Source organism: Protobothrops mucrosquamatus, unplaced genomic scaffold (assembly GCF_001527695.2).
Source record: "Protobothrops mucrosquamatus isolate PMUCROS unplaced genomic scaffold, P.Mucros_1.0 scaffold150, whole genome shotgun sequence".
NCBI lineage: Eukaryota > Metazoa > Chordata > Lepidosauria > Squamata > Viperidae > Protobothrops > Protobothrops mucrosquamatus.
In genome coordinates, this window is record NW_015386515.1 from 1790575 (window position 1) to 1802760 (window position 12186).

Below are 12186 nucleotides of genomic sequence, written 5' to 3' on the forward strand. Positions count from 1 at the left end.
TAATTTTCTGAGATTGTGGATTTGGGGTTTTCATGAGCTGTAAGCCATAATCATCACAGTTATGACACATCACGGCTTGAACTATCTTGCTTTGCATGTAATGAGTCTATCTCATATATTAGGTTCACCTTTTAAGTTGCATTACTGAAATAAATGAACTTTTGCACGATATTCTAATTTTTCGAGTTTCACCTGTAATCATTACATATCCTCTTACATTTCAGCATCTTTAAGAGTTTTTCCCCTTACATGAAAAGGAAGAGTACAGTACTCATTTGGTATAAAACTATATTCTGTGCTCCTGCTGATTCATGACATATCATTTGATGGGCCAACATGCATGTTGTCAGCAGTGAGGTAGATTTCTTGAGTAAGAACTAAAACTGAAGAAAATATCTCCAAAGCAATTGGAATCCTCAGTTCTCCTTCCCAGGATGTTGCTTTTATTGATTTAGAATCAGCCTTTGATTGCAGGGAAGCAGGAATAAGCATGCATGAATTTCTGTACTAGAAACTCTAAATTGCACATTGATCAGCCACTGACCTGCCTTCTCCGTTGCCTGCTCATTTATCAACTACTAATGTCTCCTAGCTAATCCAGAAGTATATAAAACATAAAACATCCATACAATTTCCAACTGAATGATAATTGGAGAAATTATCATACTAGTGCCTTTCTTAAAAAGTGGGACACTGATAGAATGTTTCTAGTCTTTAGGCATTGGAAAGTGTTAATAATAGGTGTAATTAGAGAGGCCAAAGGGAGAGTATGTATGAATAGATTTGTAAACTTAAAAACGCATATTTTAAACAGCCATATCAATATTTATTCTTGGAAAGATATATGTGAAGATTAATTTCAACACTTTTATTGTTTTTGTTTATTTTTGTTTTATAATTCTTTTTTATTTTCCCCCCAAGATGGAATACAAAATACAGCATGAAAAAAACAACAAACCAAGAATTACAAACAGGACACAAAAAAGGAAGAAAAAAAGTGTATATAACAAATATAAAATTAATAGTAAACATATAACCTCCAGCCTAGATAGAATGATGATACCTGTATCTAACACAAATCTAATAGGCTCCCCCCCCACACACACACACACACTTGCATTGCAGGTCTAAAATAGTTATATCTTTTTCATCTATACTTGCTAAATTACTATTTTACAACACATTCTCTTAACAAATATCCCAAATATATAAATCTATTGTCTGTCAATCAAATCAACCCAATACCTCTTCACTGAAAGCAAGCTGTTAACTGTTAAATCCCCCAAATAAATTTCAAAGCCATCTGTTAACAGTCTGTTATTATATTTAACTTGCAGAAACTCCACAATGTTTTTGTTTTTTGTACCTTTGAGTCAGGCTTGACTCCTAGTGACTTCCTGGCCTAGATTCTGCAGTCTTCTTAGCAAGGTTTTTCAGAAGTGGTCTGCCATTGTCTGATCCACAGGGCTGAGATAGCGTGATTGGCTTGTGTTCACTCAGCTGGCTTTGTGCCTCAGGCAGGACAAAACTCCTAGTTTCTAGCCTGATGCCTTAAACTGCTATACCAAACTGGCTAAATATGTTTAATATGGCTAAAAATGAATCTGCATTTGAATAAAACAAATTTTAACTTTTTTCCTGACCTTTGCCATTGTTTTAATTTTTCAGCTGATATTATTTCCCCACTTTTTAATAAGATGGATCCAATTAAAATGTGTTTTAACTGACTATTATTTAGGTGTTAGGTAACACAGGAAAAACCTAAATGAATGCTTTTTGTTGCAATGGTTTAAATTATTATTGTAATGGACCATCTTCTAATGGAGTAGGACCTTGGCTGGAGGTATCCAAGTATCAGTTTACACAATGGCTTTTGACTCAAAGCACAGAGCCTACATCATTCAGTTGCCAGGGCCACTGAGCAGTGAGGCCAGATAATTTGCTATTCTGGTGTGTTTAAGGCCCCAAGCTTCATGGGCTTGTTGTTTCTTATTAGTATCAACTAATAAGAGAAGATATTTGGCAACCGTGTGATAATCTTGTGTACATGCTCAATGCAGCATTATGCACAGGCAGAAGCTGCTGATGTTGTCACCGAATGTCACCCAAGGGGCCATGACTTTAATAGAGGGAAAGATACCAAGTATCTCCCACCCTGTGACAACTCCCTAATCTTTAATAGGATGCAACAATTTATTTAAAACATTTGTAAATTAACTCAATGCTGAAAAGCTTGAATAAATGGAATATATATACTTTCTATACAATGGTATAACAGTGACAACTTGTCAGCACTTTCATCATTTGACTAAGGGTTCTTAGAAAAGATAGATTAACCACTAGATAATTTTGGTTTGCTTCCTACATGTGACACCAGATATAGAGCATCTTTCAACAACAATAAACACTTTGTGAAAAAGGCTGGTTTCATTTATGCTCCTTGATAAAGCTGAGTATAGTGCTCAAGGAGAGGAAAAAAGAGTAGAAAAATAGGGCCGGCCTAACAATACCCACCCATGTGGTTTTAGATGGTCTTCAGAGTTTGTTCTATATTGGAAGGAACAATATGCACTAAAACCCAGTATCTTATTCAAACAAATAATAAATATCAGACCTAGTTAGGCTGCATTGATTTTTTTTTTGGAGTGGTCTTGATTATTTTTATTTGGAATCCTGTATAAAATCTTCCCTTGTTTTTTTCTACATTCTTTTTCCTTTTTATGTAGAGAGATTTTGTTTCATTGGTTTAATAAGACATTTCTTATTTAAAATGTTCACTATGTGCAAGATTGCATGGTTAGGCAGCTAGACTGCATATGAGGTTTTAGGTATAATTCATTATCTAGTGTAAAATCATTTCTTGGTAGAATGTCTAAGAATTCCCTTGCTAGACAGGTGAAGGTCCTTTTACTATAGAACCCCTGAAAGCCAGGATTGAACAGGCAATTGAATGAGAGATTGAATGATCTCTCTCCTAGTGTATCTTTTACACTCCCTTGTGATCTCTAAGGCAGCAGTCCCCAACCTTTTTTGGCTGCAAGGACCGGCAGCTTTGAAAGTGGGGAGGGGAATGGTTTCGTGCGTGAAGCCTAAATCCTGCACATGTACAAATGAAGCTTTGCGCACTCACCTGCCATTTTGATGGCCCTTCCCAATGGGCTGTGGCCCGGAGTTTGGGGACCCCTACTGTAAGGGATGTGATAGCTAGCTGCATCAGAACAGGCCATTTGCCTCTAATTTTTTTATTGCTTTTAAAATAATAACAGAAAAAGGGAAAAAAGCAGAAGGAACAAAACACAAAAATATATACATTATCAAAATATATAGCAAGTGTTTAAAAATAAATGAAAAAACACAACAGATATAGAGTATAATACGTTGGGACAATAAACAGCTACAATTGTATATATAATTATCTAATGCAAACATTATTCAGGTATATACATATATTTATCAAATGTAACTCAGTTGCAATATTTATAGTAAAACATCTGTTAACAACATTGTTTGAACCAGCACCATTTGCAGTTTCTGAGACATCCTAGATATCAAAACAACTGGTTAAATCTTTTAAAATTAGAAAACCTATTATAGGTTTCTATGAATATTTGTTATCAATTAATCAATTTGATATGCAGGTAGTAAGAAATGAGTAGGATAAAGAATTACAATAAAGTTCCTATATTGCCTAGACAATGGGGTAGTGTTTTAACTTCTATACCTAAAATGTCAATGGACATAAATCTACAATTTATACATAAAAAATACTTAGAATTTATTGAACTCCATTGTATTTGTATAGAAAAATATTATCTAAGAGCATTTTGTTGGAGATGTAATAAGGACACTGTCCTATACTTACTAAGTTTTGGGGAAAAGTAGTGAAATATATAAATATAACTGTGCAACAAAAGCTAAAATGTCCAGAGGATAATATTCTCTTCAACAAGCTTCATACTACATGGAATTTAACAAGTGGACAATATAAATGGTTTCTCCATCCACTTTTAGCTAAAGGACTGATACTGCAACATTGGAAGATAAATGTAAGGCTCCATTTACTCAATGGTTTGAAGACCGGATTATATTTGCTATCTATTAACGGATTGCCTATAGACATAGATTTTGTATGGATATATATAAGGAAATGGGAACTCTTTTTCAAAGTACTATAGGTTTAAAAAGCATGCTAGTCATTATACGTGTATTAGAATAATATAATGAATAATGAATGTTTGTGTTAGATAATTATACATAGAGTTGTAACTGTTTAGTGGATGTCTGTAACATTAATAAAATATGATTAATGCTGATGTTCTTGAGGCACAATGTAGATGTCAACTCTTTAAAAAAATGCTAGTAATTATATACTATTGTGCCATATTGGTATGAGGGTCCATTATATTGACTAAGAAGTTCTGGGAATTGTAGTGCAGTGCATCAGAGCAACAGGTTGGGAAAGTCTGCTCTAGGTGGGCTCATTCCATACAGCTTGTATGCAATTTGCTAATTGTCTATAGCTTCAGTCTGCAGTCCTTAATGGTGCTTTTTTAAATTGGAGAAAGCACCATCTGTTTCTAAGAAAAGAATGACTCTCTTTGGATCTGCATATTTGCATACTGCCCCATAAGACTGAAAAGATAGTTCTCTGATTTTTCTCATTGTTGGGTTGGCCCTTGTTCCATGTGGTTATTTTGGAGGAAGGGACAGACTAGAATATTCCATCAAAAGAGCCCTCAGGCCAAAATCCTCACAAGCTGAAGTGTAGACGAGAATCTCTGTCCTCTTGTGGCTTTATGGTCTGTGCTTTGATAACAATTCCACACTGGGGAAGCATTTCCACACTAGTGAACCTTTTAGGTCAGGAACTTGCTGTCCTTTCTACCCTTAGTCTTTGATAATGCATCAGAAGCAACCCATTTCCAGTTTGCTGTCCTCTTTTCCCTCATTTAAATGTTCCATTAAGCTTTCAAGCTCTTTAAATTTTAATTAGAGTCAAATGCCAACCCTCACATACACCAGTGCCATTCTGGAAATGCTGCCCTCAACCAGAGATTACTGTAAAAGGAGATTGTATGTCAGAGCTCTGCAGAGTAAGCACTGGTTTCCACAGTAACAGTGAGTCTTTGGGCTCCAGGAACAGATGTCAGGAGAATCAAGGAGGAGTCTAGTCTCCATATGCTCTTCCATAGCCTTTCTGTGCCTGTGCTTTGTAGGTGGCCTTATCTCACTTGATTGTCATGTTTTCTCAGAGACTGCTTGAAACCATGAACAAATAGAATTGCTTTAGATTATCAATTTCCCCCAATGGGATTTCTGAACTTTTGAGATCGACTGTGGTTGGGCATACTCTGCATCTGTTAGCCACAGGTTAGTCTGAAAAATGAAAAGACTCTTGTATCAATGCAGATACAAGAGCTATGTTGAGCTAGGGGTGGGGTGCTGCTTGATAGGTTGATTTATTACATAAGTAGGCAAGATGGGAGGTCACAGAAATTTCTGATGATAATGAAAAAAAGAGGATAGATGAAACTGACTTCAAGGCTTGACAAAACAAGTAGTTAGATAGGGATCTCTACCTGGGGGCTTTGTCTGAAAGGGGAAGTCATCTAACAAACAGTGTCCTTTTTCTGTTTCTGTCTTTCTAAGGACACAGCTGGCCAAGAGCGGTATCGGACCATCACAACAGCCTACTACAGGGGAGCAATGGGTTTTTTACTCATGTATGATATTTCCAACCAGGAGTCTTTCAGTGCTGTACAAGACTGGTAAGGTTTGCTGCACAGAATCCTGAGTTGGAACAGGGACTTCTTCTGTCAAGAGAGTTATTTCCAGTTATGAAAACAGACTTTGAAATGTGCTCAGTTGATAATGTAACCATCTTGCTATTTAGGAACTTGCTCAGGGCCAGAATTCCTTACCAGTACATTAAGGGGCCAAAGCTGAGTTGGAGAACAGTGTCTCATGTGCACAGCAGCTCCTAGGTTCCATTACTGATGTCTCCAGTTAATGGGAAATATCAGGGCCCAAAATAAATCTGCCAGTCATAACAGGTGACATTGTATGGCTTTATCAACTGACTCATTATAAAGCAACTTATTATAAATCAGGATACATGCCCCCATTGTACACCAGTAGTCCTCAACTCATGACTGGTGTTTAACAACTGTTCAGAGTTATGACAGATTCAGAAAGAGACCTTTATAGCTCTCTTCTTCTCACTTCTGGCTGTTATACAATATTGTGCTGTGCCGTTCTCCCCCCCCCCCTCAGTCACATGACTGCATTTTAGGCACTTGGTAACAGGCTCACATTTAACTGGTTAAAGCAGTGTTTCTCAACCTTGACAATTTTAAGGCATGTGGACTTCAACTCCCAATGCTGGCTGTGGAATTCTGGGAGTTGAAGTCCACATGCCTTAAAATTGTCAAGGTTGAGAAACACTGGGTTAAAGCATTCTGTAGTCACATGATCATGATTTCCAATGTTTTTGCTGGTTTCTGCAACAAATGCCCATTTGAGAGAAGAGATTTGCATTTATGACTGAATACATTATTTACTGAACACTGTAAAAACAATCATAAAGTCAGGTCTGGTCACATGGATGTCTCAACTTATGACTGTCACAACTTATGACCAAAATTCTGTTCCCAATTGCAGTCATAAGAACTACCTGTACAATCTAGCTGATGTGGTAATGTTCTATGCTACTGGAAGAGTCTGTTGCTTGTACATAGTTTCAAGATCCTTGAAATATCTAAGAATCTGATATGCCACAAATATCTGTCATGAATATTAGAGCAGGATATTGGATTATCCTCACACTCCAAATATGAGGTTTTTCTGCTGTACAATTTTTGCTTAACAGGATAACAGAGTTGGAAGAGACTTTGGAGCTCTTCCAGTCCAACCCCCTGCTCAAGCAAGAAGCCCTATAATATTTCAGAAAAATGTCTATCCAATCTCTTCTTAAAAACCTCCAGTACTGGAGCACCCACAACTTCTGGAGGCAAGCCGTTTCACTGTTTAATTGTTCCCATTGTCAGGAAATTTCTCCTTACTTCTAGACTGCTTCTCTCCTTGATTAGTTTCCACCCATTGCTTCTTGTCTTGCCTTCTGGTGCTTTGAAAAATGTCACTAGATTAGACATACCCAATTCCTGCAACCGTTCTTCATATGTTTTAGTCTTCAGCCCCTCGCTCATCTTTATTGCTCTTTTCTGCACTCTTTTCAAAGTTTCAACATCTTTTTTATAATATGGTGACCAAATATACTTAATATGCCTTATAGTAGAAGAGAGCCTTTTGGGGAAAATGACCCCAGATGCTTAGGCAGGTCTTCAGGCAGAAACCTAACCATGTTGATTTGATGTATGTAATCTTTATGTGGTATCTAACTTACTGTGAGCCAATCTCATGCTAGAAAGAATACTGACTAGACAGTAAACTGTTGGGATGGATTATAGATGAAAACTGGCATTCCATACCACACCATCTTTCTCTCTGCTTTTCACTAAACACTGTGTCTCAATTAGTCTCAAGTCTCAATTAGTAAAGCAAAGAAGTCACCAACATTTTCAGTTTTATAGTATGGACATAGATCTTTTAGCCACTGAATGCTTTGCTGCAAATTTATCTCACATTAGTCTTCGAGAAAGTCTGGAATCTCTTTGTTCAAATTACCGTAGCTGAGAAAATTGTTACATGATTGCAAATATTCCAAAATACAGTATTTCAGAAAAAAGAAATCCCACATTTTTGGTGTTGCCTGATCCATAAAAGCTCAACAGTACCAGTCTACTAGCTTTTACACTGATATAAAACTCTTGGCTGCTTTTAGCAGTATTGTATAGCTTTACAACATTTCTAACCTGCAAGCCGGTATATTCATCCAAACTAAGAAACAAGTGCTGAATGTTGTAAGTACTGTATGTCCAATTCCAGCAGTCCCTTAGTCCTAATTTAGACGGTGGATTTCACTGTGGCAGTTTGGCATGTTATCTTGTAACTTAGAAACTTAGGAAACATCCTGAAAAAGAACAGGAAACAAGAACAATAGCAAGAAGCCAAGTCTCAGTGGTTTCCAGCAAAATGTAATAAATAGCAATCAAATCCACATCCCAAATATATATAACATAAAAAGGGCCAAATCCTTAAACAACAATTATGATTTTAGCATTAAAAGATTAATAGCAGTTAAAAACGCATCTTCTGTGGAGGATAAGCTAGTGTAGAAGTGAGACCAACCTTGTCCTAGAACACGAGAAAGCAAGCAGACTGAAGAGCCAAGGAAGGGAATTCCACAGCACTGAAAAGCTCTTACGGATTTCAGACTTTACAGAGAAGGATGCACTTAGAGCGGAAAGCAGGCGAGGTCAAGCCATTTGGGCATTTAGATGAAATAACACTGTACCTTACATTGGAAATCTCTTGGAGCCAACTTAATCAGAAGAGATGCCATGTGCTGGAGAAGTTCTGGCTGCTATTTTTAAACCTATTGCAGTATCTGGGAATCCTTACATAGGCTAGAAGAAAATAACCAGAAGATAAAGAACACCCAGATTATCTCTCTTTAGGAATGGATAAAATTGACAAGTCATACAGAGGTGGGAAATAACACTTTTAATGACTGTTCTGAGTTTGGCATTCTGGATGGCACAGGTCCTGACCCTAAGCCCACAACCTGATCCTTCCAGAAAAAAAATATCCCTCTCCAGAGCAGGAAGAGTCCTTGTCGATTGGTTGAAACTTTCCCCCAAAATTCTGACTTGTGCCTGTTTGATGAGTGATATTTATTATTTATTTAAATGTATATGCAACCTGATTCCCAATGACATCAGGATCAGTACACAGGGAGAAGCAGCAGAGAGGGGATATGATCCCAGACTCCAGACCCCCACCCATATACTAGGCAGTGACTAAAGCCTTGGCCAAACTGCCTACCAGGTCCTCAGGGAAAACCCTAAACAGGCTGACTGGGCACTTTGGGGAGCTGAAGTCCATGCAACTTAAAGTTGCTGAGGTTGCAGAACACTGCTCTACTTTCTACACTGGGCTTCAGTGAAAAGCTGGCCCTACCTGCCTGGGCAAATCTTCTGAAATGACTGTCTCTGGTCCCAGAATGGTCCCTCCAATAATTCACTGACCCTTTTCCTGAAATTCTAATCCATAAATAAGCTGAAGGCCCAACCACTAATAATCTCCCCGCATCTGCTAACTGAATTCCAAGCTCTTCCTTTTTCATATAATAAACCACATTCCCCAACCACCCATCAAAACACTTCAAAATAGAACACGAACAATTCTTCTGCAAACTACTCCACCACCAATGGTTGAAACAATGACAAGAATCTCTCCAGTCATTGCTTATACAACTTACTCTAACAAAACACATTGCTTACACAACTTACTCCAAAAATTCTTCAAACTCCAAATTATGACTCTGTTTTAGAAGCCATTCCCTTCTCTTTTTAGAAGTCATCTTCTTTCTGTCATATTATTTTTCTTCTGATATGTCCACTACCATATTCCTCACCCTCTGGGAACTACCCATCCATCCTGACCCTTGTAGGGATCACACTTTTTTCTCCTTAGTCCACTGCAGTTCTAAAAAGAGCTTCCAGAATTATTGTAACTCGTGCACTCAAAAGCTCATCTTAAAAAGCTGAGTGGCACTGGCAGTTGTAGGCTGTTGTCTACTAACTGATAGTTTCTGCTATCAGGCATACCATCATTTGATGACACCAGTGGGGATGATTGCAGAAGAAGTTAAGAGAGTTAAGACCTTCCTGTCTGAATAAGCCAAGTGATAGATTTTGTATTGGTATCTCATTCTGGGCGTGTGCAGACACTAAAGATTCAGATTTCCCTTTCTCCATTCCTGTCAATTAGGGAAAGTGGGGAAATCAACCACCATTCAAATCAACATTGTTCCTTTTTTCAAAAGTTGGAAATAATAGTGTATATGAACTGATGAAACAAGGATGATTCTTCTGCCTTGTGACTGTCACTGACTCTTCTTTTTAGGTTGTGAAATTACAAATTCAATAGCAAATCCATTCCAGAATTTTTCTGTATCCCTCTCTTAGGGCAACTCAGATCAAGACTTACTCCTGGGATAATGCTCAAGTGATTCTGGTTGGGAACAAGTGTGACCTGGAAGATGATCGAGTAATACCCACTGAAGATGGCAAGAGACTTGCTGATGAACTAGGTTTGTTTTGTCTCTTACATGGGAACACCTCCAGATTAGACTTCTCCCTCAGTCCTAAACCCAACAAAACAAGAAATGCCTTCCTTCCTCCTCCGTTCTCTTTCTCCCCTCCCACCTTCAGGCGTCTCCTTCTCCTTCTCCTCCACCACCTCCTCCTCCTCCTCCTCCTCCTCCTCCTCCTCCTTTTTTTAACAATTCTTCTTCTTCCAGGTTTAGAATTCTTTGAAGCCAGTGCCAAGGATAATATCAATGTCAAGCAGGTCTTTGAGCGCTTGGTGGACATAATCTGTGAGAAGATGAATGAGAGCCTGGATGCAAGCTCTGGCCTGAACAGCACCAATCACAAGAACACTGCCCTGAAGGAAACATCAGATTCACAGTCCAGCAATTGTTCCTGCTAGACAGGACTTTGCCCACCACTGAGACCTGCAGTGCCTCGCTGCCCTACATAAGTGAGGAGGAAGGTTCAGCAGATTGCACATCTCCTTTGACTGCTGGTTGGCTCATCTCCCGTTTGCCTCTGCTGTGCCTGTTTGGCCTCTGACAGCATGCATCAGTTGCCTCCCTTCCTTTTCTCTGCAGCATAATTGGCCTTTTCTGGCAAAGGAGTATGATTTCTTTTGAATATTTTCACTTCAGTTTACACTCCCAATGACATGTCTTTGCAACCTAGACAAATTGGACCTCTCTTTCAAACTGGGCACAACTTTCTCCCCATCTCTTTTCAATATTCTAGCAATTTGTCTCATATATATCTGCATCTGCATAAGCATGCTTCCTCCCCACCTTGCCTTCTCCCAGTATAAAACCTGCATAGGTTTAACTACTCCATGCGTTTAATTAAGTGAGCTGCAGTTCATAAAAGTTTATGCCTTTTAATAAAACGTTTTAGTTGGAAAGGGGCGACCTTATTCCTTCTGATTTTCTGCCAAATTCAGCCTTCTGCAATTTTCTCTATTTAAGAAATAAATCCCATGGCACTTTGAAGTTGGATATCCTCATTCAGCCAGCCCTTAAGAACTGGATGTAGGTGAGGAAAAAATGTGTGGAGAATTCTGACAGTAGTTTTTTCTCTTCCGAATTGTTTACCCTAAGATGGATCATGCTTAATCAGAAAGCATCCACTCATCCAATCTCTTGGGTGTATAGGAATACCAAAAGCCAGGGGAGCAAGCAACCGTGCTCTTTCTGCTATGTGTCAACCGTTTCATTTGGCACTTTCAAGAAAAGAAACTCCCGGCTCTTTAGATTGACCAAGAGTGTAGCTTTATTGAAAAATCCATCTAGGCATGGCAGAAGCAAACTCATTTGGGATTTTCCTGCAAAACCCACATAGGTAATTCCCATCTTCTCCTCTGGGCCACCCACAGTTCATAGTTCACCAATTGAGTTCAGTTCTTTTGCTTTAGGAGAAACTGCTCCGGTTAAACATTCTTCATCACTCAGCCTTGGTAGATAACGTTTCTCTGGCAACAGAAGGTTCACTTGCATTCCATAGCCTCCCCTCCCTCCCTCCCCACCCTTAGGAATTCACCACCCTCCTCTGGTCACTGTTTGGCAAAGCTGCGAGTGAAAGCAGGTGCAGGTAATTTTGGAGTCAGGTGTGACACTATATCAAGTGAGGCTTGCAATGTCATCAGATAAGGCAGGGCTGAAATTTAACTCCACCAGTAGGGAATGTTTGGAGCAGTGAAGCTTTTAAGTGGCACGGGCCTGTTTTAAGGTTCACCAAATCTTATGTTTAACATAAAACATAGAATCATCAGGCTGGAAGGAATCTTGGAGGTCTTCTATTCCAACACTCTGCTCAAGGCAGGAGCCTGATGCCATCCCAGTCAAATGGTTGATGATTAATACCTTAAAATGCCTCCCAATTAAAAGGTGTCTAAACATTTTGGCTGTAAATGGGATTCTAGAGATACACATGCCACTTTTGGATTGTCTATCAAGGGCGGGGTATAAATTTAATAAAA

The 12186-nt window shown here is 38.6% G+C and overlaps 1 protein-coding gene across 2 annotated transcripts in view; it reads left to right on the forward strand.

Moving 5' to 3' along the window:
* RAB3D (RAB3D, member RAS oncogene family) overlaps positions 1–11089 on the forward strand; it is a 33568-nt gene extending 22479 nt beyond the window's left edge. For both annotated transcript variants that reach the window (XM_015813301.1, XM_015813302.1), the window contains exons 3-5: positions 5650–5768; positions 10089–10213; positions 10424–11089. In XM_015813301.1, the coding sequence (XP_015668787.1) occupies positions 5650–5768; positions 10089–10213; positions 10424–10614 (435 nt within the window). In that variant the 3' untranslated portion in view covers positions 10615–11089. The remainder of the gene's footprint in view (positions 1–5649; positions 5769–10088; positions 10214–10423) is intronic.
* The last annotated feature ends 1097 nt before the right edge of the window (positions 11090–12186 follow it).